The 27,791-nt window shown below is 44.0% G+C and overlaps 1 protein-coding gene across 1 annotated transcript; it reads left to right on the top strand.

The window, feature by feature from the left end:
- The first annotated feature begins 3 nt into the window (after window positions 1-3).
- On the top strand, window positions 4-26,132 carry ATAD3A (ATPase family AAA domain containing 3A). Its single transcript, XM_030963946.1, has 16 exons — window positions 4-267; window positions 946-1,022; window positions 1,183-1,284; window positions 2,688-2,747; window positions 3,625-3,694; window positions 4,483-4,648; window positions 5,912-5,981; window positions 8,032-8,187; window positions 8,373-8,429; window positions 9,341-9,466; window positions 10,140-10,264; window positions 12,822-12,873; window positions 13,662-13,732; window positions 15,344-15,511; window positions 16,261-16,369; window positions 25,527-26,132. Exons 1-16 carry the CDS (start codon window positions 39-41, stop codon window positions 25,704-25,706), a joined length of 1,818 nt encoding a protein of 605 aa, XP_030819806.1. The 5' UTR covers window positions 4-38; the 3' UTR covers window positions 25,707-26,132.
- The last annotated feature ends 1,659 nt before the right edge of the window (window positions 26,133-27,791 follow it).

The raw sequence follows: 27,791 nt of genomic DNA, 5'->3' as shown, positions 1-27,791 counted from the left end.
CGGCGCGTCCCCCGCGTGCAGCCGCCGCCGCCGCCCTCATGTCGTGGCTGTTCGGGCTGAACCGCGGGGCCGCCCCGGGCGGCGGCGGGGACGCGGCTCCTCCGGGCACCGGCAGCGGCCTCACGCTGCCGCCCGGCCCCGCTGCTGGTGGTGGGGGCGGTGGTGGAGGCGCCGGGGACCGTCAGACGCCCAAGGACAAATGGAGCAACTTCGACCCCACGGGCCTGGAGCGCGCGGCCAAGGCGGCGCGGGAGCTGGACGCGTCCCGTGCGTGAGGGGACGGGGTGGGGAAAAGGGGTTTGTGTGAAAAAATGCCTGTGTTTTATGATTGGCTTCTGGCAAATATTCAGATTAATGTTAGATGTGTTGTGTTAGAAAGTAGTGCTCTATTAATTCTCTTAAGCAGTGTGTTAAATATAGTTTTAGGTTATAAAAAATGTTCAAATAGAAACGATGCAATGTGAGATACTTTTCTTTAAAGAAAGGACTCGCAGCAAGATGGCAGCCACAGGGCACCTAAATCTTTCAGAGAACAAGAATTTATTGCCCTCTTATCAGAACAAACGAACTTCTTCCTGTGTTTGAATGGAATTTATGCACCATGTATGAGGTGTATGAATATGCAACAGGTTGTTGTCCTTGGTCCCCAGCTGGAGCAGGAATTGTTTTGTCTCTGTACAGAATTTGGAAAGTAGAAAACCTAAAACTTAAGATATCAGCACAGAATCTGGAAAATAGAAAATCTAGAACTTGAGGCATCTGTGCAGAGTCTGGAAAATAGAAAAGCCAAAACCTGAGATATCTGTGCAGAATCTGGAAAATAGAAAATCCGGAAAACAGAATCTGGAAAAGAGAAGAGTTGAAACCTGAGATATCAGTACAGAATCTGGAAAACAGCAAAGCCACCACCTGAGCCGTGCCCTGTCCCTGTCTGTTCCCCTCCAGGCCATGCCAAGGATGCTCTGAGCCTGGCCCAGATGCAGGAGCAGACCTTGCAACTGGAGCAGCAAACCAAACTGAAGGTGGGTTGGAATTCCTCTGCTGCCAGCTTTGGGAGGGACAAAAATTCAATCTTTCCTCTGCAGAGGATGATAAATTTGTCTTTCTGTACAGATGATCTGTGAATTCCTGGTGATGAAATTTCTGTGAATTTCTGATGATTAAATTCTGGTTCTGCCCCAGGAATACGAGGCTGCCATAGAACAGCTGAAGAATGAACAAATCCGGGTGCAGGCAGAGGAGAGAAGGAAAACACTCAATGAAGAAACCAAACAGCATCAAGCAGTAAGGGAATGAGGGGGAAAAGGCAATGATGCATTAATTATCCCTTTCATTATCCCTTTATTCATTATCCCTTTCATTATCCCTTTATTCATTATCCCTTTTTGGGGAGAGAGGCTCTGGGGGTGTTCACAGGCTGAGCCCCCGTTCTGTCCTGGATTTGTGATGCTGAACTGGATTTTTAATCCTCTTGGACTTTTATTCCCAAGTTCTTGAGCATCCAGAGGAATTGGTGGCAGCAGTTTCTTCTCATTTTGTATTTTTTGGGGTTTTCCTAAAGAGCTTTTCAGGGAAATGTTGAGAAACACTGGTTTACCAACTGTTTATGTTAGCCTGGACAGTGAAATGGCTCTGAAGTTATTTGGATTTCAGTCTTAAGTGTTCCATTTCTTCTGAATTAAACAGGAAAAAATATCTTAAGAGGGGAAGTGATGCAAATCTGAGTTGTTGTGAGCAGTGCTGGTGCTCCCTGGTTTGTTTTAGCTTGAGTGGCAATAATCCTGAAACAGGGAAAACAAAGGCTGGCCTTAAAATTAAAAGCTAAATTATGGAGATTTCTTCCTCTGAGAGCACAGGAGATGAGGGAATTGATTAATTCTGATGGATTCTCCAGCTTGGGGGGTTTGCTAGAACTATTTATTTGGCACGTGGTGCTTTTACCCTGTCAGAGTTTGGACTTTGAGCAGGGCTGGCCCAGGAAGCAGCTGCACACTCAGGGCTTGGTTCTTCACCTCCTGCTGCTCACAGGGCATCATTTGAGGTCACAGCAAACTCCTGGCTTATCTGAAGTCACAGCAAACTCAAATATACTTGGTAAATAACCAAAACAAACTTGGTTTATTCCACGATGTTTTACTGTTGCTGAGGAGATAATTCCCAAGCTGTTCTGCTGTGTTTGGAATAGAGAATGGTGTCACCCCCTGACATGTGGATCCTCAGTCCCCTTCCAGCTCAGTGGAGATGATTTGGGTTTATTTCATTTATTTGGAGTTGCAGTGATTGATAAGAGCAATTAATGAGGAACAATGAAATCTTCATCAAAACCATCAGCACATCCTGACAGTTCTATTGCTTGCAGTCACCAGTCCAGATAATGTGTTTAGAACATGAAAACCTTATTTTTCCAACTGAAATCTCCTTTTGTGGGCCAAGAAACCCTTGCCCTTTGTTTTGACATCTGTGATACCATAAAATGAAGTCAGACTGCAGAGATTTCTCAGCACAGAGAAATTTTTGGTGCTGACTGAGGACATTTTGCCCCGTTCACATTCAAATCCAGGATAACTTTTTGTTTGTGTGGATTTTCCCCATTTTATTTGGTTTTTTTTCCCTCTGAACCTATTTTCCCTGAGGAGCAGGCTGGTTTTTAACTGCCTAATCTGTATATTTTGTTTTGCTTTTTGAAGAGAGCCCAGTACCAGGACAAGCTGGCACGGCAGCGCTACGACGAGCAGATGAGACAGCAGGTAGGGTGGGTTCCTGCTCTGATCCAGCTGGGAATGAGCTGGGAGCCCTCTGAAATCCCAGAGATGCTCTGGAGCTCTGCCCTGTCCTGCTGGGCACAGTTGATCTGAATTATCTGCTCAGCAGCAGCACTGCACATCAAGGGCTGAGCATTAGGACAGAGCAGCAGCTTGGGATTAGGAGGGGAAATCTGGGAGATGGGGAGAGGAAAACACACTTTAACCTGAGCAACAGCTGCTTGGAAATATTTGTGAAGGGTATCCTAGAACAGATCAGGCAGATTTAAAGAATAAAGCAGGGATTTATGAAAAGTTTCTCCTCAATGGATCCACCTTGGGGAGCACAAGAGCTCAGCCAGGGCTGCGCCCAAGATGAACCAAATTGAACTCAAAATTAACCAAAATGGTCTCAAAATTAACCAAAATGGTCCCAAAATTAACCCAGGATGAACCAAAATGGTCCCAAAAAATGGATGATTGGTCACAAAATTATCAATACTGCTCCATTTGCATCTTGGAATGAATTGTCCAATTCCAGCTTTAGCCCGTGCAGTCCCATCCCTGTTTTTCTCTCTCCAGCCCACGGTGTTTGTGCTCCTGGGCTGAGATTTGGATCATTTGTCCTTGGTGCCCAGCTGGAGCAGGAATTGTTTTATCTCCCTGCTGTGTGCACAGAGCTCAACATCCCATAATATGGAACCCAGACCCACACACTAAAGCAGCACAGGATGTGAAAAATAGAAAATCCAAAACCTGAGGCATCAGCACAGAATCTGAAAAATAAAAAAGCCAAAACCTGAGGCATCAGTAGCACTTAGGTTTACACTTGATGGAGTCATTACAACATCAACATCTCTTCTGCTGTCATCTCTCCCTGTAGCAACTTGCCAATGAGGAGAACCTGAGGAAGCAGGAGGAATCTGTGCAGAAGCAGGAGGCCATGAGGCGAGGTGAGTGTTTTGTTCAGCTGCTGAGGGTGTGTGGAGTCCTTGTGCTGATCTTTGTGTCCATGCTGGCTTTGATGTCAGATTGGCAAGAACAGGTAAACCCCAGGAGTGCTGAAATTACCAATTGCTCCCAAGGTTAGTTTTAGAAAGGGCTGCACTCCTAAACATCTGCCCTGCCACTCCTGGATTTCTCAGTGAACTGTCAGCATCTCCTGAAATTCTGATTTCATACTGGAATTCTTATTTCATACCTGAAATTCTGGTTTCATACTTGAGGAGGGAAAAGAAACAAAACATCTTCTGGGAAGAGTGGTTGAATCTGTGTCACCTCATCTCCATTCAGTTTCCTGCAGAAAATAAAAAAGTTGTGGTGTGAAACTTGCTTAGCTTCTTTTTGTTGTTGGGAATTGCCAGAATTCCTGGGTTTGCAGAACTCCACTGGGTGCAGGTCTCAGAAACGTTAAGAAATGTTAATTTGGTTTTGATTGAATAAGATGGGAAGGGCAGTTTGCTCCAAGCACAGATGTGGCCAGCTGTGCTGCTATCCAGTGAGGGAAGTGTAGCCTGACTAACACATCCCAGTGGTGAAACCCTGTGGGGTTCAGTTATTTCACTCCTGAATTTCTCATTCATTCTCCTTTCACACAATTCCATGTGTTATGTACCAGCGCTTCCAAAATCCCCTTTGGGACCATTTTGCTCCTCTTCCTTCCAGTGCACAGCGACTTCTCTGAGGTTTTCCTTCTCCCAGGCCAAAATTTGACCTCTCTGCTGTTTCTTTTTCCCCCAAGCTACCGTGGAGAGGGAGATGGAGCTGCGGCACAAGAACGAGATGCTGCGGGTGGAGGCGGAGGCGCGGGCGCGCGCCAAGGCCGAGCGCGAGAACGCCGACATCATCCGCGAGCAGATCCGCCTCAAGGCCGCCGAGCACCGCCAGACCGTGCTCGAGTCCCTCAGGTGGGGCACAGCAGGCCTGGAGGGGCTCTGTGTGTGGGGGGGAAAATGGGGTTTGTGCCTCTGCAGCTGCTCCACACGTGGGAGAACCTGGGGTTTGTTCCTCTGCAGCTGCTCCAGGTGTGTTCTCACATGTGAGAGAACCTGGGGTTTGTTCCTCTGGTGCTTCTCCAAGTGTGACCCCACATGGGGGAGAACCTGGGGTTTGTTCCTCTGATGCAGTTTCTCTCTCCCAGCCTGTGGGAGAACAAGGGGTTTGTTCCTCTGGAGCTGCTCTACATGTGTGGGAGAACCTGGGATTTGTTCCTCTGGTGCTTCTCCAAGTGTGTCCTTACATGTGAGAGAACCTGGGGTTTGTTCCTCTGGATCTGCTCCAAGAGTGTCTCAGCACATGGGAGGACCTGGGGTTTGTTTCTTGGAGCTGCTCCAAGAGTGTCCCAGCATCTGGGAGAACCTGGGGTTTGTTCCTGTGAGGAATTTCAGCCTGGTGCTTCTCTAAGTGTGTCCCAGCACATGGGAGAACCTGGGGTTTGTTCATCTAAGGAATTTCAGCCTGGTGCTTCTCCCACATGTGGGATACCTTGGGGTTTGTTCCTCTGGTGTTTCTCCAAGAGTGTCTCAGCCTGTGGGAGACCCTGGGGTTTGTTCCTCTGAGGAGTTCCGGTGTTGTGTGACCTCGGGCTTGTCTCGCTACATTGTCACCTGAAATAGCAACCAGAGACGTTCAGAGTGATACAATTTTTCTAACAGATTATTTTGGGCCTTTTCCTCTAGTCCTGGAGCTCGGTGACTCTGAGAACCCCTCAGTTCTTTCAGGTCCCCTCAGTTCTTTCAGAACATCCATCACAAAGGTATCCTGCAGTTTGGTTCCTCAGGGCTGGCTGTTCAGCTTTTTAATTGGTTAATTTTAGCTCCTTTGAGATTCTGAACAAAAAAAGCTTTAAATACCTCCAGTCCAGCACAAATAATGCATTAAAGTAAATTGATTACCATCTTAGGGCCAGGTGTTTTTCTGGACTTAATCCCAGCTCAGGTGTAGTCATCTGATGATTATAAATATATTTTCAGATGAATATAAATATCAGATGATTATAAATATTATAAATATTTTCCATGTTCACATTCCAGTTCTGAGGTGGGCCCTTAGCTTTGACTTGTCCTAAAGAAGATGCACGACTTTAATACAATCTGAAAGCCTGTTTTAAAATGTATCAATTCACTGAATTCCCTTTCTCTCCTGCTTGCTGTGCTGTTTGCTTGCCACAGGACAGCTGGGATGCTCTTTGGGGAAGGATTCCGTGCTTTTGTGACAGACTGGGACAAAGTCACAGCCACGGTAAGCTTGGGAAACCTGGCAGAAACTTCCAGAAAAGCCAGGTTGTGAATGTGTGTTAAACTCCTGATTGTGTCACAGCTTTAAATCTAATTTTGATGTAGCCTAGAGAGCACTTAGAGAACTGCTATGTGTGCTAAATAAATTGATTAAAAGCCAGAGCAGCAATCTTTTCACAGGACAAAAGAGCTTGGCAATGAAATCCTGGGGACAGAAAGTTGTTTCTCAGTGTAATACTTAAAACAACGGTGAAAATATATTTTTGGTAGCTGGTTAAAATAGACATTTTGCTTTAAATCAGTCACCACCATCTGCTCCACCCTCTGATTTTAGACACACAGGCTGATACAAAACATCCTTTGCCTGAGAGCTCTGGGGAGAACAAGACAAGCTTTTAGTGGCTCCTTTTGTCATCTGCAGCATTCAGAGCCATTTGTAGATCAGTGCTTGGTGCTTTGAGCTGTGCATTCACTTGACCCACATACAAATTGTCATTTTTGCTTCTGACATATTCTTTTGTGAATTTGGGACATTTAGCTTAAAAAAAAGAAAAGAAAAAGGCAAGTGTATTTTTGGAAAGGAGATAACACAGCTGGAACTCATATTTTCTGTTGCTTTAAAAAGTTTGGAATTACTATAAGGTAAGAACCAGTCAGTTATTTTAAGATTCTTGTAAATGAAACCTGAATTTTCAGCTCTAAGTGCTGCTCTTTCTCTACCTCTTCCCAGCAAGCAGAACCCCAAAGGTTCTACCTCAAGTTTTTTGGTTCATTGTGGTTTTAGTTTAATTCAATTTTTTTACTCATCAGAAACCCATTCCTTTGATACTTTATGATAAAAAGGTGGGTAAATATCTCCCATGCAAAACCATGACACCCTATGATCAGACTGATTTTTAGAGCTGGCAATTGGGTTCTTGTTTGATACAGAACTCATTTTTAAAGCTCTGCTTCTCTGAATCTTGTGACATGAACATCATCAGAAGTCTGAGAAAGTGACATCAGCTCCATCCAGGCACAGGGAACTTCGTGCTGGATGGTCTGAGAGAGCGTGAGATCATGGCTCTGTTTTTAGAGGGAGGCTGCTAAAAAGGTGAAATCTGTTCTGTGTTCTGTGTCTGAGCTGAACTGGGCATGGAGATCCCTCACTCTTTGCATCCTGGAACTCACAGTTCTGATCCCTTGGTGTTCCCACCCAGAGCAGAGGTGATGTCACACATTCCAGCAGAGTGAGAGCTACCAGATGGTGCCTCATGGTTTATTGAACAGTGCCATCCTTGTTGTCCTTGAGGCTTTTCACCCTGATCTGTACTTGCAGGAGAAGTCAGCTTGTTTTAAAAGCAATTGCTGCAGTTTGCTCTTTTCTCTGATATAAATTATTGGCATCAGCTTTGAGCTGACTCCAGAGTCTGGAGCCTTTCTGCTTCACTGGCAGATCGATGGGAATGGCTCATTTTGTGGGGTTTCTGAAGGAACAGCCCAGTGAATGATGGTGATTCCCATTCCTGTGATGGCAATTCCCATTCCTATGGTGGCAATTCCCATTCCCATGGTGGCAGTTCCCACTCCCATGGTGATGATTCCCATTTCCAATTCCCATTTGGCTGCTGTGGCTGGTTTATCTTCATTACTCAAATTTACTTGAAAATTCAGCCCCACACTTTTTGGCTGATGTGGTTTATTTTCATTATTCAATTTACTTAAAAATTCAGCCCCACGTTTTTTGGCTGCTGTGGTTGTTTTATCTTCATTACTCAATTTAGTTGAAAATCTGGACATCCCCACATGTTTTTTGGGCAGGATGTACTTTTGGATTCAGGGCTAAATGCTTCACTTGTGCTTCCTCTGCTTTTTTTCTGTGCAAGAGCAGTCAGTGAACAGGGATTGTGAGACCTTGACTGTCTGAGCAGGGATAAAAAACACCTTACCAAAAATAAACCCCTCCTGCTCAGCATTTGTCCTGAATCTTAATTCCCCACCACAGGGCAGCCTGCACACAGCAGCACTGCCTTGCCAAGTGGTTTTTTGCTAATTTTCTCTTTTTTTTTTTGCAGGTGGCAGGTCTGACCCTGCTGGCAGTGGGGGTTTATTCTGCCAAAAATGCCACGGCTGTAGCAGGGCGTTACATCGAGGCCAGGCTGGGCAAACCCTCCCTGGTGAGGGAAACCTCCAGGATCACTGTGCTGGAGGCTCTGAAACATCCCATCAAGGTAAAATTCACCTTTGGTTCTGTGTTACACTCAGCTGGGATTGTCAGTGGGGCTGAATAAATGGAATATTGGAGGTGGAACGGATGGGCTGAGCCCGCTGGTATTCTGTAAGGTGTTTTAGTCCAAGTGAGTTGTCAAAATGTGGTTTTTTTGTGCCTGTGAGTAACTGAATTTGTCCTCTCAAGGTTGGTAAACGTCTCACCAGCAAGGCTCAGGATGCCCTTGAAGGAGTTGTTCTCAGTGTGAGTACTCTGTTCTCCTGCCTTGGGCTGTGAAGGATGACTTTGGATTCCAAATAAGAGCTGCTGGTTCCTTAAACTCCTTTCTAAAGCTGTAATTCCAGCAATTTTGGAGTTTTTTTGTCCTTTGGGACACTGAGACCATAAATAAGCTCCTGTGTTCAGTGTGACATGCATTAAGCAGCTTGTTCACTGTTTTTTTCCTCTGTGAAAAGCAGTTGGAAGTCTTAGTTCAGTCCTTGCTCTGCTGCAGTTTCTCTCTGTAGTCAGCATGTGAAGATTGAGAATTCCACTTGTGCCATCTGAAGTTAAGGATTACTGAACCCAAACCAGCTTTTAGGCCAAAAAAATCTAAATATTCTGTGCATTTGCCCACCCTGAGATTGGTTCTTAACTTGCTAATTAATGCCACTTCTGTATATTTGCTTCTGAATTTGGTTCCTGGTTATCTGGCAAATTTAAGAGCTGCTTGAAGCTGCTGAGAGAAAATGCTCCTGCAGGAATATCTCTCTCCCAGTATCCCCAAATGCAGTAGGAATATAAATATGAATTTATGACTTGAGAAGGAATTAGCACTGCAAAGAGTTGCTTATGTTTTGACATATCCCTCCCAGGGCATCCATTAGGAAGTGAATATTTAGGTGTTATCTGTTCCTAGAGTAGTCACTGCACTCCTTCCTGCACTGCTGCTTTTTCTTATGAAAGAATTGTAGCCAAGTGGACAGAAAATCAAGTAAATCCTCACATAGGACAGGAATTGACCTTGGTGTGGAGTCATGAGCAGCTGAAGTTAAGACTTAAAAGCTTGAGCCTGGAGTGCTGCCTCCTTCCTGCAGGTACTGATTTGGGAACCTGGTAGGTGCAGCTCTTTTTGGTACCTTCTGATCCTTAAATTGAATTGTTTTTTCCTGCAGCCCCAGCTGGAAGCACGTGTGAGAGACATTGCCATAGCAACAAGAAACACAAAAAAGAACAAAAGCCTCTACAGGAATATTTTGATGTACGGCCCCCCTGGCACTGGAAAAACTCTTTTTGCCAAGGTAAAAACCCTGCCAGGAACCTTGCAAAGTGTTCTGAAAGTTACAGGGGGCTGTGGAGCTTCCCTGGGCTGGAATCTCTTGCTGGAGTGTTGAACAAACATTTTGTTCCTGTGGGGAAGGAGGAAGGGGCAGCCTGCTTCAGCTCTGAACCACTGCAGCCACTTGGATCTGGATTTTCCATCTGGGAAAGGCCCTTGGAACTGGGATTTATTTGTGGGAATCACAGCAGCAGCCACTTGTCCATGAGACCTGAGGTTTCATCAACTTTTTAACAGTGGCAGATTTGCCAAACTGATGCAAGTTGATTTTTTTTCCTCTATCAGTACATTAAACCCCTACCCCAGCAGTTTTTAGAGTATGGCACCTAAAGATTTCTATGGCACCTACTGATTTTTAAAGCCACCTAGTTTGGGTTTCTAAAGCCCATAGAGATGGACAAAAAAGGAAAAAATAAACAAAATCACAGCAGCAGCCCCTTCATATCCACCTCTGTTGGGTTTATATGCTTTATTTTTTGCCCTAAATAAAAAATTGCCATTAAGTGATGAAGAAGCCAATACCTCTCTGCAAACCAGCGCTGACAGGACTTAAACTGCTTTAATTCCTCTTCATCCTCCCTGGCTTTGCAGTGAAAGAAAAGGTTGAATTTGCTGGTTTTTTTGTTTCCTTGCAGAAATTAGCTGTGCACTCGGGCATGGATTATGCTGTCATGACAGGAGGGGACGTGGCCCCCATGGGCAGGGAAGGGGTCACAGCCATGCACAAACTCTTTGACTGGGCCAACACCAGTAGGAGAGGGTAAGTTGAGCTTTTATTTAATCCTCAGTTTGGGGTTTTGTTCAAAAAACCCTCACCCACAACTACAACAGTGTAGTTCAGCCCTAATATAATATATATATTATATATATATGAAATACATAAAATATATATGTTATGATATGATATTATATTATATATATTACATTACATTATATTACATTACATTACCTATAATAGAATATGTTATATCAAATATAATATACCATATATGATATATGATATATTATATATTATGTATTTATTATATATAATAAATATATCATATATGATTATATGTAATCAATAAATATTTAATGAATATTTATTTATTACAATAAATGAATTTTATTTATTTTAAAATAAATACATTATTAGAAAGCAAGGTGTTGATCCTGCAAGAACCTTGCTTTTCCCTTTTGGGGGGACAGCAGATCTCTTCTGAAATGACCCATGGAGTTGCTCTATAAATTACTCAGTATAATTATCATTATTTAATGATATTTGCAAGGATAATTGTAATAAATGAGTTGCTGTTATTGAGTGAGGCAACACAGAATCTCCTGAAGATTTTCAACACTGATGGTATTTAAATGTAGCTTCTGGTTTACTTTTAATCTCAAACAGGAAGAGTGAATAAAAGAAATAAAAGAGGATAAGAAGGGCATAGATGCTAAAGGCGTTGACATAAAAATCACAAACAAATAAATAAAATATAAAATATCAGGTATAAAAATCAACAACACAAAAAAGAGCTTTTGCTTTTTCAGTCACCTTTAAAATCAGATTTTTATCCTCAGAGACTCCTCAGGCTGAGGCTGAATTTTACTCCCTGATTTTGTAGGAATGTGTGGTTCATTTGCTCCTAGCAATATAAATGGATTTTTGATTTTTGCACTGCAGAGATTCTTGTACAGCCAGGATGGTAAAATTCAATATTGAACTTTCAGGGGTTGTCACTTTGGGTTTTGTGCTGGTTTGAGCTCAGATCTGTGCATGTGGCTGCCCAGTGATTTATGTGTTCTCTGATTGCTTGAGATGGACATTATCTTGCAGTGTCTCTTTTAATCCTTGCTTTATTCATCACCTAAATCTTTCTATTTCCCCTTACAAAGGAAAAAAGCAAGGATTTAAAAGCACGATTTAAATTTTTAAGCTTCTATCCTGAGGAGCTAGAGAAGGGAAGGTGTTGGAATTTAAGTGAGCTTAGAATTTAAGTGAGAAGTTGGAAGAGATGTGAGGATGCTCAGCTGGATGCTCCCATCAAGGAATTCTCTTACAACACTGCCTGGCTCTGAATTTCTCTGCCCTGATAAAAAATTTCTGTGCATTTCAGCTCCCTATGCTGCCTGATCAAAGCTTACATGTGTCCATAAAATCAATATTCTCGCCTCCAGTAACACTGAAGTATTTAAGCATATTTAATTCTGAATATCCACCAGTGTTAGCTGTCTCCTATTTAGCTGAAATTGAGATAACAGACATTTTCTGCAGAGAATATTTAGGAAAAGCTGGGGCTGGGTGGAAGCTGCTAATAGGCCTGAAATCCCCTGGAAAAAAGCTGGGTTTGAAGTTAGGCAGGGAGGTAATACAAGCTGTGACAGCTTTATGAGCAACCTGCTTCTGTTATTGATAAACATCTTTACAGGCTCAGTCCCTTGGGAAGAGCACTGCCCTTGGGTTAGAAGTGAATTTATTTTGGTGAATAATTCATGGACTTTATTAATTCACTTCTCCACAGGTAGTAAAGCCATTCCATTAGGGCTGCTGTGGTTTGGGAAAGAAAAACCTCAGAAAATAACAAAGCAGGCTGAGGACAGGACTCTGCTTTGAGCTTTTCAGTGTGGCATAAGGAGGAAAAATGGCAGGGAGGTGTCACTGTCACCAAGATTTCTGTATTGTGCCCTTCACACATCTCTGTAAAGAGGAGGGAATGCTAAAATAGCACTCAGACTTGAGCAGGTCTAAATTCCTGCTTTTGAGGCTGAGGAGGAGCTTCCAGAATGGAGTGATGGAGCTGGGAGTGTGGGTGTGGAGTTTGGATAGAAGTGTGTGGGAAAAGGGTGGGGGAACTCAGAGTTTGGGGTTTTAGAATAATGTAATATATATGGGGCAAGATGGAGGTTTTAAGGTGGAGGCTGGTCCTTCTTCTTCACCTTCTTCTCCTTCTTTCTCCTCCTTTACCTTCTCCTTCTTCTCCTCCTCCTCCATGGCTTTGGGTGGTTTTGTGTAGTTGGATAAGAAAATCCCCATTGTGGCCACAGGTGGTTGCTTATTGGGTTAAAAGTAAAAATTATTTAGGTGTCATTTCTTAATTGGCCAGTTTATCCTTAAAAGGCCTTGTAGAGAGACACAGGGCTCCATTTTTAGTTTGTTGGAGTGAAGAGCTGCAGAACTCAGAGCTTGTGAGATTCTAACATAGATAAGAACTAACAAACATCTGAGTCCAAACAAGAAATTCCATCTTGTCCATTTAATCCCAACCCTGGCAAAAAAAGAAGCAAAGGCTCCCCAGGCCTGCCTCACCCTGTGCTGTCACTGTGGTGCTTCCCTTTTGCAGCCTCCTGCTCTTCGTGGACGAGGCAGATGCATTCCTGAGGAAAAGGGCCACAGTAAGTGTGGGTGTGTCTGCTCTGCTCCTGCTCTGCTCCTGCTCCTCTTCTTGCTCCTCTTCTTCTGCTCCTCTTCTGCTCCTTCTCCTTTTCCTTCTCCTCTTCTGCTCCTTCTGCTTCTTCTGCTCCTCTGCTCCTTCTCCTCTTCTGCTCCTTCTCCTTTTCCTGCTCTTGCTCCTTCTTCTGTTTTGCTCCTTCTCCTTTTCCTGCTCCTTCTCCTGCTCTGCTCCTTGTCCTTCTCCTGCTCCTTCTGCTCCTTCTTCTGTTCCTTCTCCTGTTCTGCTCCCATTCCTGCTCCCTCTCCTCCTCCTTCTCCTGCTCTGCTCCTTCTCCTTCCTTCTCCCTTCCTTCTCCCTTCCTTCTCCCTTCCTTCTCCCTTCCTTCTCCCTTCCTTCTCCCTTCCTTCTCCCTTCCTTCTCCCTTCCTTCTCCCTTCCTTCTCCTTCCTTCTCCCTTCCTTCTCCCTTCCTTCTCCCTTCCTTCTCCCTTCCTTCTCCCTTCCTTCTCCCTTCCTTCTCCTTTTCCCTTCCTTCTCCTTCCTTCTTCCTTCCTTCTTCCTTCCTTCTCCTTCCCTCCTTCTCCTTCCTTCTCCCTTCCTTCTTCCTTCCTTCTCCTTCCTTCTCCTTCCTTCTCCCTTCCTTGTTCCTTGTCCTGCTCCTGCTTAAATAAAAGAATATAAATAAATAAATAGTCAAATAACAGAATTCCCTTTGTCCTTAATGCTGATTAAAGCTCTGACCTGCCTGCAGTCCCCAGCAGCTGATCCTCCTTTGGGTTTCCTCTTTGCAGGAGAAAATCAGTGAAGATCTCAGAGCAACTTTAAATGCATTTCTGCACAGAACAGGGCAGCACAGCAACAAGTGAGTATCCAGTTCCAGCAGCTGATATTTCCCTGCGTTGAGAAAAGTCTTTAAAGGGTCTCTGATGTACAAATGGAGGTTGGAAATGATCTGTGCTGCTGAGGGATTGAACAAAATCTGCAGAGAATTTCCCCCTTTCACTTTATGTGCTGGGTGTAGCTTGTTCCTCCTTCAGCTCTTCCTGGCACTTGGAAATTAGAACAGAAGGAAAATTTTTTCCTGAAACTTTGGTAATATTTGGACATCTTGAGTATCTTGATGTTTATATTTTCTTTCTTGGTGAATTACTGTTTATACAAGAGCCCAGGAAAGTCACTCCCACAAAAATTCAGAGTTCTCCTGGCTGGGTGCTTCGAGTTCCCTGGAAAAACACTTGAGTGTTGCTTGCTCCTCTGCAGTGACCTCTTCCCATCTTGTGCTTGTGTGAGGCAGCTGGGGATGGTTTTTTCTTTCCCCTGATATTAAATTGCCTTGGAAGAGCTCTGGGTTTTTGGGTTTTTTTGGTTTTTTTGGGGTGCTGGGAATGTTTTTTTCTTTCCCCTGATGTTAAATTGGGGATTTTTTGGGGGTGCTGGGAGCTCTGGGGGTGTTTTTTGGGGTGCTGAGGATGGTTTTTTCTTTCTTCTGATTTTAAATTGTTTTGGAGGAGCTCTGGGGGTGTTTTTTGGGGTGCTGGGGATGCTGAGAACAGCTGAGCTCTTGTTTGCAGTGAGCTCTGCCATTGAGTTCAGCCCTGATTTCACCCATGAGCCATCTGAGGACACTGAACATGCCCTGGTGATTCATGCACAGCTTTTTACTTCTGAGCAGCCTTATTGCTGCTCTGGGCAAGGAGCAGCCCTGCATCCATCAGGGGGAGCTGACTGGGGTGAAATGGGTGAAATGGGCTGTGTAAATGGGGTGCTTTGGTGACACCCTGAGGAGAGCTCTTCCTTCCGCAGGGAATTGGCACCAGGACTGGGAATTGCTGCCTTTGAAGTTACAAAAAATCATTTGTAGCATATCAAACTGCCTGGATATCAGGCTGCATGGCAATCCTTAATCCAGGCTTGTGTTTTTGCAAGTCTTTGTTGATAAAAACCCCACAAGTCTTGGCTTGGCCAAGTTACCTCCAGAAATGACAGCAGAGAACACGGCCCCTTGTAGGCAATGATTCAGCCAGACAGCAAGAGCATCAATATTCCAATATCTGTGCTTAAAAGCCCATTTCAAATTATTAGGTACTGTTAAACTGGTGACATCAATTAAAGCATTAAAGTATTGGCACAGGGAAGAAGCATCATTACAAAGCAATAAAAAAAAAAGGATTTCCAGCTCCAAAATGCAGCAGGACCTGGAGCAGCACATCTGTACCATGGAGCAGAGCTTGGTCTGCACTCTTCAGACTGTTCTAAACAGCCCAAAAGACATTTTAGTGTGCTGCTTGAGGTTATTTCTAAGGTTTTAAAGGTATTTCTAAGGTATTTCTAAGGAATCCAGGGTTTTTTTCAGGTGATGAAACATCTTTGATCCCAACCACGGCAGCTCCTGACATTCAAACTCAGCTCATCGATTTTGATTTTTATGACTTTGTCAGTCTATCTTTATCCTTTTTTTTCCCCCTAATTCCAGGTTTATGCTTGTTTTAGCAAGCAACCAGCCAGAGCAGTTTGACTGGGCCATCAATGACAGGATAGATGAGATGGTGAACTTTGAGCTGCCCCGGCTGGAGGAGCGCGAGCGCCTCGTCAGGATGTATTTCGACCAGCACGTCCTGAAGCCAGCCACAGAGGGCAAACAGTGAGTACCCCTCACAACTCTCCCACCCTGGAGAATTCCCTTGCTTTCTTTGTTTTTCCTCATCCCCTTTCATGTGTATTTTGCCTATAAATCCACTTTCAACAAGCAAAAGACTTGGGAGGTGCCTCTCGCTGTGACGCCATCCCAGAATTTTTGTTGTGCCCTGTGGTGGTGTTCACAGGAGTCCCAGGATGAGGGAAGAGATGACTTGAAGAGAATCTTGACTCCCATGTTTCCGAAGGCTGATTTATTCTTTTATGAGATATATATTATATTAAAATGATATATTAAAACTATGCTAAAAGACTAGAAGAAAGGATTTCATCAGAAGGCTTGAAAGGAATGGAATGATAATAAAATCTTGGGACTGACCAGAGAGTCTGAGACAGCTGGGCTGTGATTGGCCACTAATTAAAAACAACCACATGAGACCAATCACAGATGCACCTGTTGCATTCCACAGCAGCAGATAATCATTGTTTACATTTCATTTCTGAGACCTCTCAGCTTCTCAGGAGAAAAGATCCTAGCAAAAGGATTTCTCATAAAATACGTCTGTGATAGAGGCACCCTTGGAGTTAGGAGAGGGTTTGGGCTCTTCAAAGAGACAGGAGTTGGTGGTTGTAAAGGAGTTTTCATAAAATATCATGGCTACAATGCCCTTAAAATTCAGGAGGCAGAAATGCAAGCAGGAGTCTGTAAGAACTCCTGTGGTGTGGAGTTGACCAAAAGGTTGTTGTGCCTTTCAGGAGGTTGAAGCTGGCCCAGTTTGATTATGGCAAGAAGTGCTCAGAGATTGCCAGGCTGACCGAGGGCATGTCCGGCCGGGAGATCTCCCAGCTTGCTGTGGCATGGCAGGTGAGAGGGGCTTTTCCTTTTCCTTCCCCTTTTCCTTTTCCTTTCCCCTTTTCCTTTTCCTTTCCCCTTTTCCTTTTCCTTCCCCTTTTCCTTTCCCCTTTTCCTTTCCCCTTTTCCTTTTCCTTTCCCCTTTTCCTTTTCCTTTCCCCTTTTCCTTTCCCCTTTTCCTTTCCCCTTTTCCTTTCCCCTTTTCCTTTTCCCTTTTTCCTTTCCCCTTTTCCTTTCCCCTTTTCCTTTCCCCTTTTCCTTTCCCCTTTTCCTTTCCCCTTTTCCTTTCCCCTTTTCCTTTCCCCTTTTCCTTTCCCCTTTTCCTTTTCCCTTTTCCTTTCCCCTTTTTTCCCCTTTTCCTTTCCCCTTTTCCTTTCCCCTTTTCCTTTCCCCTTTTCCTTTCCCTTTTCCTTTTCCCTTTTCCTTTTCCCCTTTTCCTTTTTTCCTTTCCTTCCTTTTCCTTTCCGTCCTTTTCCTCTCCCCTTTTCCTCTCCCCTTTCCCATCCCTTTTTTCCCTCCCTTTTTCCCCTCCCTCCCTTTTTCCCCTCCCCTTTTTCCCTCCCTTTTCCCCCCTGGGATGTTCCAGGCTTTGACTCTGGGGTCTCAGCTCATCTCTCCCTGTGAAGATTTCCCAAACTTGGGATAAATTCCATCATTCACTGTCCGTGGGCTGCTCCCAGACCCCCGCTGCCTGCGGGCTGGGTGTTGCAATATCAGCACAATTCCTCACCCCATAAATAGGAGCAGTTCTGATAATCCCTAGTGGGAAATCCCTTATGGAATTCAGGTCAAGCAGGTGAGTTTGGGGTCAGTTTGGGCTGGCCACACTCAAGCTCCAGCTCAGGAAGCTCAGCAGAAGAGAAACCTGATTTTGGTGCCCTCATTAGGGCCCTGAACCATCCTCCTCCTCTCCTTTGTTCCAAACCCTTTCAGTGCAATTTGAGCTATTAAAGAAACAAAACTGGAATTGGAGCTGAAAAAAAAAATGGATATTTGTACATTTTATTTATACATACATACATTTTGTACATTTTATTTATACATACATTTTGTACATTTTATTTATACATAAAAATAAGAAATGCAGCACTTGGAGTACAATTATTCACATGCTCAGCAAGCTTTAGTGTTGTTTTTTTTTAATTTAAATCAGGTTTTTCACCTTGTTTTATCACAGCTGCCAGTTTCTGACTGGATGGTGGATTTTCATGCACTAACCTAGAAATATCAAGTGAAGGAATGTGCTCCAATTTGTGTGTCATGTAACCTACTCATGTCAGCTTCCTTGCAGGGCTTGTAAAAACAAAGTGGCTTTTTGTTCAGTTCTTAAATTTTTAATTTAGTTTAGCAGCTCACAAACATCTGAGGAAGTTTGTGCATTTCGTTCCTTCTACTACTGATTTTCCACCTTTTAAAGAACATAAATATTTATCCTTTCTAGTAGAAATTAATTTTAATTGCAGCAGTCATGAGCCGAGGTCCAATTTGAACGCTGTTAGTTCTTATTTTATTCTTTGGTAGCACACAGCTGGTTAATTTCCCTGTATAATTTTTATGATATTGAATCATATTTCAAAATATGTGCTGTCATCTATGAAAAGGCTTTGCTGCCAACTATTTCCTGTAATAAGAAGTTGTGATAAATGATGCTTTGCTTTTTATCACCCCCTTATCAGCAAGTTTGTCATTTCTCCCCAGGAATGACCTCAGCTTTTATCATTTCTCCTTTAAGTGCTGCTGAAGGAAGGGAAAAGGTGGAGGTGACTAATTTTCCCTGACAGCTTTTAAAAATGCACCTCGTGCTGCCAGCACTATTAACAGGGTTTGATGTAAAATTGCAGCAGGAAGTTGTTGTGCTGCTCTTTGCTCTTGTGAAACACTCAAAGGCTTTAAAAAAAAATACTCAGGAGAGGGGAGAAATATTTGAGTTGGTTGGATGTAGCAAGAAACTTCATTTGTGGGAAAATCAGAGTGGGAATCAAGGTTAAAATCAGTGGAAATCAGAGTGGAAATCAGAGTGAAAATCAAGGTGAAAATCAGAGTGAAAATCAAGGTGAAAAGGTGGAAATCAGAGTGGAAATTATAGAGTGGAAATTAGGGTGGAAATCAAGGTGAAAATCAAATCAAAGTTAAAAATCAATGTTAAAATCAAAGGGACCTCATTAAAGTGAAACAAAAATGAGTTTGGAGGGAGCAAACTTGGGATAAATTCCTTCATTACCTGAAGCTGTAATTGGAAGATGAAACCCTAATATGCAAATTTATAAAAATATGAAAGCCTGTGACTTCTTGTCCATTTTTTGGACAAGGAATTTGGAGCTTGGAACTGCTGTTCATGCCATAAAAAAATTAAACAAAAATGAGTTTGGGGGCAGCAAATTTTGGATAAATTCCTTCATTACCTGAAGCTGTAATTGGGAGATTCAACCCCAATATGCAAATGGACCAAATTTATAAAAATATGAAAACCTGTGACTTCTTGTCCATTTTTTTTGCATGAGGAATTTGGAGCTTGCAGCTGCTGTTCCTGCCTCCAAAAAAGTGAGACAAAAATGAGTTTTGGGAAAGCAAACTTGGAATAAATTCCTTCATTACCTGAAGCTGGAATTGGGAGATTCACCCCAAATATGCAAACTTACTAAAATATGAGAACCTGTGACTTCTTGTCCACTTTTTGGATGAGGAATTTGGAGTTTGGAGCTGCTGTTCCTGCCAGGAACCCTTTGGGCTTTTCTGTGTGAACCCCTCAGCAGCTTTGGGGAGAATCCCCTCTCCAGGCAGGTGAATTTCCTCACCCCTGCTGCTCTCCTGGGTGCTGTTGATATTTTATTCCCTGTTTCAGCGCTGGTGATTCTTTGTAGGATCAGGGAAGGTTCAAAGCTGCATTTTCCAGCCTTTCTGGCAGTGTTTTCCTGCCTCCCAATCTCCTTCCCGTGGTGCTGGTGCACCCCTGTGGATGGCTGTGCTCTGAACTGGGTCAGGGAGCTGAGCACAGATAAAAATAACTTGGCAAGATGAGTTAACTGCATAGCTACAGTGCTCAGGGTAGGAATTTACACCAAAATTCCTTCAGGAACCAGAAATTACTCCCAAAAATCCTCACCGGGCTGGATGCAGCAGCTGCAGGGAGCTTGTGCACCACAGACACTCTGTAATATATCAATATCTCATTTTTGGTCTTTTAATTCTATTAATTCAAGGTGCTGCCTGAAAAATGTGGGAAAATATCTGATATATCAATATCTTATTTTTGGTATTTTAATTCAAGGTGCTGGCTGCCAAAGGTGGGAAATAATCTGATACATCAATATCTAATTTTTGGTCTTTCAATTCCCTTTTAATTCAAGGTGCTGCCTGAAAAAGGTGGGAAAATATCTGATTACAGAATAATCTGATTACTCTCTATTTCTTATATCTCATATCAGTATCTCATTTTTAGTCTTTTAATTCCCTATTAATTCAAGGTGCTGGCTGCCAAAGGTGGCAAATAATCTGATATATCAACATCTCATTTTTGGTATTTTAATTCCCTTTTAATTCAAGGTGCTGCCTGAAAAAGGTGGGAAATAATCTGATTACAGAATAATCTGATTACTCTCTATTTCTTATATCTCATATCAATATCTCATTTTTAGTCTTTTAATTCCCTATTAATTCAAGGTGCTGGCTGGAAAAGGTGGGAAATAATCTGATATATCAATATTTCATTTTTGGCCTTTAATTCCCTTTTAATTCAAGGTGCTGGCTGGAAAAGGTGGGAAATAATCTGATATATCAATATTTCATTTTTGGCCTTTAATTCCCTTTTAATTCAAGGTGCTGGCTGCCAAAGGTGGCAAATAATCTGATATATCAACATCTAATTTTTGGTATTTTAATTCCCTTTTAATTCAAGGTGCTGCCTAAATGGGAAATAATCTGATTACAGAATAATCTGATTACTCTCTATTTCTTATATCTCATATCAATATCTCATTTTTAGTCTTTTAATTCCCTATTAATTCAAGGTGCTGGCTGGAAAAGGTGGGAAATAATCTGATATATCAATATTTCATTTTTGGCCTTTAATTCCCTTTTAATTCAAGGTGCTGGTTGCCAAAGGTGGCAAATAATCTGATATATCAACATCTCATTTTTGGTATTTTAATTCCCTTTTAATTCAAGGTGCTGCCTGAAAAAGGTGGGAAATAATCTGATTACAGAATAATCTGATTACTCTGTATTTCTTATATCTCATATCAATATCTCATTTTTGGTCTTTTAATTCCCTTTTATTTCAAGGTGCTGGCTGCCAAAGGTGGGAAATAATCTGATATATAAATATCTCATTTTTGGTATTTTAATTCAAGGTGCTGCCTGAAAAAGGTGGGAAATAATCTGATTACAGAATAATCCGATTACTCTGTATTTCTTATATCTCATATCAATATCTCACAGCTGGACTGTGATTGGCCATTAATTAAAAACAACCACATGAGACCAATCACAGATGCACCTGTTGCATTCCACAGCAGCAGATAATTACTGTTTACATTTAATTTCTGAGACCTCTCAGCTTCTCAGGAGAAAAAATCCTAGCAAAAGAAAAATTCTTTATTTACAGATTTTTCATAAAATATGTCCATGACAAAAATACATCTCTAGAAAAATTCTCTATTTACAGATTTTTCATAAAATATGTCCATGACAAAAGCCCATCTCAGTCAAACTGAGCAGGAGCTGCAGCTTTCAGAGCCTTTAACGCCACCAGGAGCTGGGTTGGAGATGGATTTGCTGTCACTGACGTGAAGTTTTACCCCACTGCTGTCTCAGTCTGGCTCTGGCTGTCCTGAATTTACCAACAGAATTCAAAAGTAAGAAGCAGAAAAGCCAAGAGTGTAACCTCTAGCACTGGGAAAAAATATTGCTGTCTGGCACAGGCAAGAGTGTGCGTGCTAAAAATCCATTTTAATCTCTCCTGCAGGAGTCTGAGCATTCCCTTTTGTCCTTGTGCTTTTCCATTGTCCTCTATGGCTCTAGCATGGACTCAGTGCATTTTCACCTTAAAAATTCCCCTCAGGAAAAATGGAAAAATTCGGATTCCAGCCTTGTGCACATTTCCCAGCCCTGCACTCCAAGCTGCTGATGTGCTTTAGATAAAATGTCAAAACCTAAAAGCAAAAAGCAACCTTTCACTATTCCAAGCTGTAATCTTGGAAAACTGTTTTGGCAGCACTTCAGGAGAATTCCCAGGAGTTTTATGTCCCAGTGGGAGCTTCCTGTCATTTCCTTGCCTTTTATGCCACTGACATAAATACATAAATGCCTTTTTTTTTTTTTTTTTTTACTCCCTTGTTTATATTTTAAAAATAACTGTTGTATTTTTGTGGGGGATTTTTTTCTTTTTTTCATCAGGCTATTTTTATTATAAATGGGATTTAAATGATACAGATGAGTCTGGCCAGGTTCAAATAAACCACAAATCTTGGCTGGAATGAAACATGAGGTCATTCAGGCTGGACTTGTCATCTGTTCCACCCTCACCAAACACAATTATTTCATAATTGGCTTTGAGGGATAAAGCAGGAATTGCTGCACTGGAGAAAATGGGTTAAAATTTGCCCATGCAGGAGGCAGAGGTATGAATACAAATGAAGCTTGGTACCATTTTTATGTGTGTGCAAGCTACTCCCAGAAGGGGCAGCTGCTTCTCCCATTTGCTTTCTTGACAGAGAGGGCCTGAGGCTTTCTAAAAATAGAAAGTCATTGAGAAAATCAGCAGAGCATGAACTGCACAGCTTTGCAGGAGGTTCCTCTCTGGGCTGGATGGGCTGTGCTCTGGCAGCACAAAATGCATCCCAAAAAAGCTCTTTTTTCATTTGCAAACACCCCACCAGGGCTGCATCGACAGCCCTGTTTTTATTTTTATTTTACAAAAAAAAAATTTATGAATCATTTTTGTTTTACAAAAAATAAAAATGTCAAAGGGGGTGAGGGAGGTCTGAACAAAACCTTTGCAGTGGTTTCAGGGCTGCATTGAGAGCCCTGTTTTTATTTTTATTTTACAAATAAAATTTATGCAGAATTTTTGTTTTACAAAAAATAAAAATGTCAAAGGGGTGAGGGAGGTCTGAACAAAACCTTTGCAGCGTTTCCCTTTTTGCAGAGAGGACAGGAGAGGTGCTGAGGATCCTGCTCAGGCAGTGAGAGCAGCACAAGAACCTTGCAGAATAAATGAATAGAGAATAAACAATAAATAAATAGAGAATAAATAATAATAATTAGTGAATCTCTATTTACAGACCTGCTCCTTCCCAAGGCCAGGCTTTACTCCTGGTTTTAAGTGTCAGTTTTTGCAGAGAGGACAGGAGAGGTGCTGAGGATCCTGCTCAGGCAGTGAGAACAGCACAAGAACCTTGCAGAATAAATAGAGAATAAATAATAAATAAATAAAAATAAATAATAATAACTAGAGAATTCTCTCTTTACAGACCTGCTCTTTCCCAAGGCCAGGCTTTACTCCTGGTTTTAAGTGTCAGTGCTGCCTGGAGCAAGGATTGCAAAGGGTTTGCACAGGGAAAGGGTTTTGCAGGAAAAACCAGCACCTGCCAGCTCTGAGACCTTTTGTGGTCTAACCAGTTCCCCCCTCCAAAAAAAGACTGGAAAGTAGGTTAGAGGACCTGAAAACCAGCTTGAGGAACCTTTTGCTTATTGCTGGAAATAATTATTTCTCCTTCCATCTCCTCAGTGATGCCATGGGCAGCTCTAACCCTGTGGTGGTGGCAGAGCCACAGCTCATCCTGGGCTTTGTTTTCTGCCCCATGGACATCCCTGAGGTGTGAAAGGGTCGCCCTTGATTTGTTCCTGTGCTGTTTTTCTGTCAGGCTCCTTCCTTGCTGGAATGGATGTTTTGCAGCATCAATAATTGATGGAGCCTGTGTGTGATGCCTCAGAATCACTGAAATCCAAGTTAGACTCACTGGGACAGGGGACAGAAGGGTTGGCACTGAAAATCCAGGATGTGGGGGAAGTTTGGGGTTCTTGGGGCCAGGCAGGATGGTTGGGAGCTCCCAGCCCTGATCCCAATCCCTGTGTGCATAAAAGGGATCTGTGTGCATGAAAGGGATCTGTGTGCATCAGAGGGATCTGTGTGCATCGAAGGGATCTGTGTGCATCAAAGGGATCTGTGAGCATTAAGCGATGGTGTTCTCGATCTGCAGCATCAGAGGGGTCTGTGTACAGCCAGGGGATCTCTGTACAATCCTCTGTGAGCAGCCAAGGGTTCTCTGTACAGTCAAGGGATCTGTGTGCAGCCAAAGGATTCCTGTGCAGCCAGGGGATCTCTGTACATGAAAGGGATCTGTGTGCAACAAAGGGATTTCTGTGCAGCCAGGGAATCTCTGTGCAGCCAAGGGATCTGTGTGCAACCCTCTGTACAACCAAGGGATCTGTGTACAGCCAAGTGATTTGTGTCCAGCCAAGGGATCTATGTGCATAGAAGGGATCTGTGTGCATAAAAGGGATCTCTGTACAACCCTCTGTGCAGCCAAGGGATCTCTTTTGAGCCAAGCTCCCTCGTTCCCTGAGCTGCTCACGGGAGCCCTTGCAGAGGGAGGAACCAGATTTAGAACTCTGCAGCTCGGGGGCTGCTCTGTTACCTTGGAGATGGGTGCAGCTGACAGCACCAGCATCCAGCATCCTTCCCTTGTGTGCTGTGCTGGCATCTCAGGGTGGCCAGGCTGAGCCCCAGCTGTGCTGGGTGTCCCCTGCACAGGGGACAGTCCCTCTGCTGCCCCACAGGCCTGTTCTCCTGGGGGATGAAGGTGGCAGGAGCTGCCCCAAGGAGCTGTGGTCACCTTTGTGCTGCCCCTGCCGGCAGAACTGGACTGGGGAGTTGGGATTTGAGTGCGGGCTGGGAGCTGCCACAGCACACAAGGGATGCAGGGGAGGTTCCTGAGGGAGTGCACGAGGAAAGCAGGCTAAGGCACATTAAACATCATTGTAGAGGCACCACGCTGCCCATGTGTCCCCCAGCACTGCTGTTGGTTCTGCTGTGCAAGCGTTTGAACAATTTTCTGTTGCTTTGGATGGAGTGGTTCCATCACCCTCCTGCACCCACCTCTCTTCACTTTATTGGCTTCACACATGCAGCTCTTTTAGGGCAGGAGTGGCAATTTAAGGGAACCTAATGTGGGTTTCTTCTTCTCAAAACAAGGCTTCACTTGTGCAGTTCTTCTAGAGCAAGAGAGGGAATTTCAAGGAGCCAAGTGTGGGTCTTCTGAAAACAAGGTTTCACATGTGCAGCTCTTTTAGAGCAGGAGAGGAAATTTAAAGGAGCCAAATGTGGATCTTTCCTTCTCAAAACAAGGCTTCACATGTACAGCTCTTTTAGAGCAGGAGAAGAAATTTAAAGGAGCCAAATGTGGGGTCTTTCCTTCTCAAAACAAGGCTTCACATGTACAGCTCTTTTAGAGCAGAGAGGAAATTTAAAGGAGCCAAACGTGGGGTTTTTCTTCTGAAAACAAGGCTTCACCCATGCAGCACTTTTAGAGGAGGTGAGGAAATTTTAAAAAGCCAAATGTTGGGTTTTTCTTCTCCAAACAAGGGGTTTTATTCCCAGGAATCCAGAGTTGGGCAGAGATGTGACGGTGGTCACAAGGGTTCTTGGGATGAAGGAAGAGATGTAGATCTGACTCCATGATCAGAAGGCTTGATTTATTATTTTATGATATATATATCTATTTAAACTATACTAAAAAGAAAAGGAAAGGAGAGTTTCCAGAACCTGCTACCTAACCTAAGAATAGAAAAGTAAAGAATGGTAACAGACCCTGCTCTCTCGGACACAGTCTGAGAGCTCTCAGTTCTGGATTGGCCATTATTTCTAAACATCCAAGCTGGGCCAATCCAGACTGACCTGTTGCATTCCACAGCAGCAGATAACCTATTGTTTATGTCTGGTTCTGAACTTCTCAGCTTCAGCAGGAAAAATCCTGAGAGAGGATTTTTCATAAAAGAAACGTCAGTGACACAGAGCTCGTCGGCGATCCCTGCGCGCCGCAAGGAACGAGAGCGCTGGGGTGGAAGTCCCCCATGGGCAAGGGCACAGCAGACAGGCAGCAGCCTGAGATGTCCCCTGCTGGTGGCACGTGCCATCCCTGAGGTGTCTGAGGTGTCCTTGTCCCCACAGGCAGCAGCCTACGCCTCGGAGGACGGCGTGCTGACCGAGGCCATGATGGACGCGCGCGTGGCCGACGCCGTCAGGCAGCACCGGCAGAAGATGGAGTGGCTGAAAACAGAAGGTGCAGAAGCAAACAAAGAGACTGCCAGGAACCCCCTGCTGCCTTTCCCCAAAGGGACACCGGTGTGAGAAACCTGCGGGATTCACCTGAGTGCAGAAAAAAAAGGCAAAGGTTTGGTGGGGCGGCCCGTGGAGAGCAGCCCGTGGTGCCAGGGAGGGGCTGCCCTGGGTCTCGTGGGCTTGAAGTGCAAAACCAGGAAAGCAAAATGGGTTCAAAAGGCAGAAACAACTGAATTTATTAAAGGAGCCCTTGGTGAAACACCACTGGTTGTGTTGGTGTCTATGGCCTGACCCCAAATCCTTCTGAGCTGTTCCTGCAGTGTCCCAGCACCTGGGGGAACCCAGGGATTGTCCAAGCCTGACATGTACATCCCATACATTTAAATCTGTAGGGTTTGTGTCCCAGCAGAGCCATTTCTCACCCTTTTATCCCCAAATCCTGCCCATGAGCTCCTTCCTCACTTGAGGTGCCCTTCAGAGTAAATTTTTCTTAGAAAAGTGGATTTGGGGGGATTCACTGTTTAACACAAGTGATCTGAGAGCAGCCCCACGTATTTTTCCCCCCAAGTAAATCACTTTTTTTCTGTGGAGAGGTGAGTTTGGGGCACACAGATGCAGCATGGTCTGAAGAGAGAGGTGAGTGGGCTTTGTTTGCTCCCACTGCTCTTGCCACACAAATTTTCTGCAGCAGCTGGGAAAATGTGCCATTGTCAATCCCTGAACACGAGCCTGTCTTGATGAGATGACATTTGTTCTTCTGTGCATATGAGAGACAGGTTAGAAAATCTCCTGATTTTTTTTTTCTGTGTTTGAACTGGATTTGAACTCTGTGCTCTGCTCTGAGGCCTCTTGTGTAGCTACACAGCTCAAGCACGTTGGCCTGACCTAAATCTGTGCCCTTGCTGAGCTGCTCTGCTCACACAGGAGCTGCCACCAGCCCCACTTTGTCCATGCTGAGCTGTTCCCTGGCACTTTTCCTGAAATTCCTCTGCTTTTCCTGCTTTTCCTGCCCTTCCAGGCAATGGTCACCAGAGGCTCAGGCTCCTCTCTGCAGGCAGCTTGCACCCAGAATTGAACAGTGAAATATTTTGCTTTAAAATCAGTGTTGGATCTCAGAGCTTCCCTGTTTTCCCAGCCAGCAGGAGCCAAAAATCTGTCCCAGGACGTGGGGGAATCCTCCAGCCCTTCCTCAGGGCTCTCCCCACACCTTCCCAGCCTTTTTGCACCTCCTCCTGTCACCCCCCTGCCCAAAAACTGGGGAACTGCTGCTCTGGAGTGCCCACTTTGTCCATCCTGAGCTGTTCCCTGGCACTTTTCCTGAAATTCCTCTGCTTTTCCTGCCCTTCCAGACATTGGGCTTGAGAGGCTCAGGCTCTCAAGTGAAATATTTTCCTTTAAAATCAGTTTTGTATCTCGGAGCTTCCCTGTTTTCCCAGCCAGCAGGAGCCAAAAATCTGTCCCAGAACCTGGGGGAATTCCCCAACCTTTCCTCAGAGGTCAGGAGAGCTCTCCCCACACCTTCCCAGCCTTTTTGCACCTCCTCCTGTCACCCCCCTGCCCAAAAACTGGGGAGCTGCTGCTCTGGGGTGCCCCAGAGGGAATTACTGAGTTCAAAGGGTTGGGAAAAGAAAAACCACTCAGATGCAAAACATGCAAAAAACTATTTTACTGACAAACAGCAAAGGATGGGCTTAGTTCCAGGAGCTGAACTGGTTCTCTATGATACAAACATCTTCTTGAAAGGGAAGGAATGGCTGAAATACACTCACTTGTTGACCCAAAGGAAATCACAGTGTGCTTTTTTTCTATTGCCTCCCCCAGCCCAAGCTCTCTGCACCTTCAGCTGCTCCCTTCAGCACAGGCTGGAGAGCACAAAGCCCTGGCTGAAATCTGCCTGTGCAAGTTTTATTTAATAAAAATAAAAATAAAAATTAGCCATTATTGCTTTTCAACCACAGTAGAGATGATTCTGTGATAGACCCAGAGCAGAGTTTGATCTCTCTGGTGGTCTGGGCTGTGCCTCTCCCTGCCTGATGCATGCAGAAGTGGTTTGGGTGCAGGAAAAAAGGAAAAAAAAGGATGAAAATCAGGGCAAGCAGCACTGCAGGCTCTGTCCTGGTGTTCCAGGAGTGAAAATCCTCCCCAGGGTGAGAG

The sequence above is a fragment of the Camarhynchus parvulus genome, chromosome 21 (assembly GCF_901933205.1).
Source record: "Camarhynchus parvulus chromosome 21, STF_HiC, whole genome shotgun sequence".
In the NCBI taxonomy this organism is placed as follows: Eukaryota; Metazoa; Chordata; class Aves; order Passeriformes; family Thraupidae; genus Camarhynchus; species Camarhynchus parvulus.
This window is presented reverse-complemented; position numbering and strand designations above follow the sequence as displayed.

Coding starts and splice junctions, on each gene's coding strand:
- ATAD3A (XM_030963946.1), top strand. CDS start 39: ATGTCGTGGCTGTTCGGGCTGAACCGCGGGGCCGCCCCGGGCGGCGGC. Junction 8,188..8,372: donor CTCTGAAACATCCCATCAAG/GTAAAATTCACC, acceptor TGTCCTCTCAAG/GTTGGTAAACGTCTCACCAG. Junction 8,430..9,340: donor TTGAAGGAGTTGTTCTCAGT/GTGAGTACTCTG, acceptor TTTTTCCTGCAG/CCCCAGCTGGAAGCACGTGT.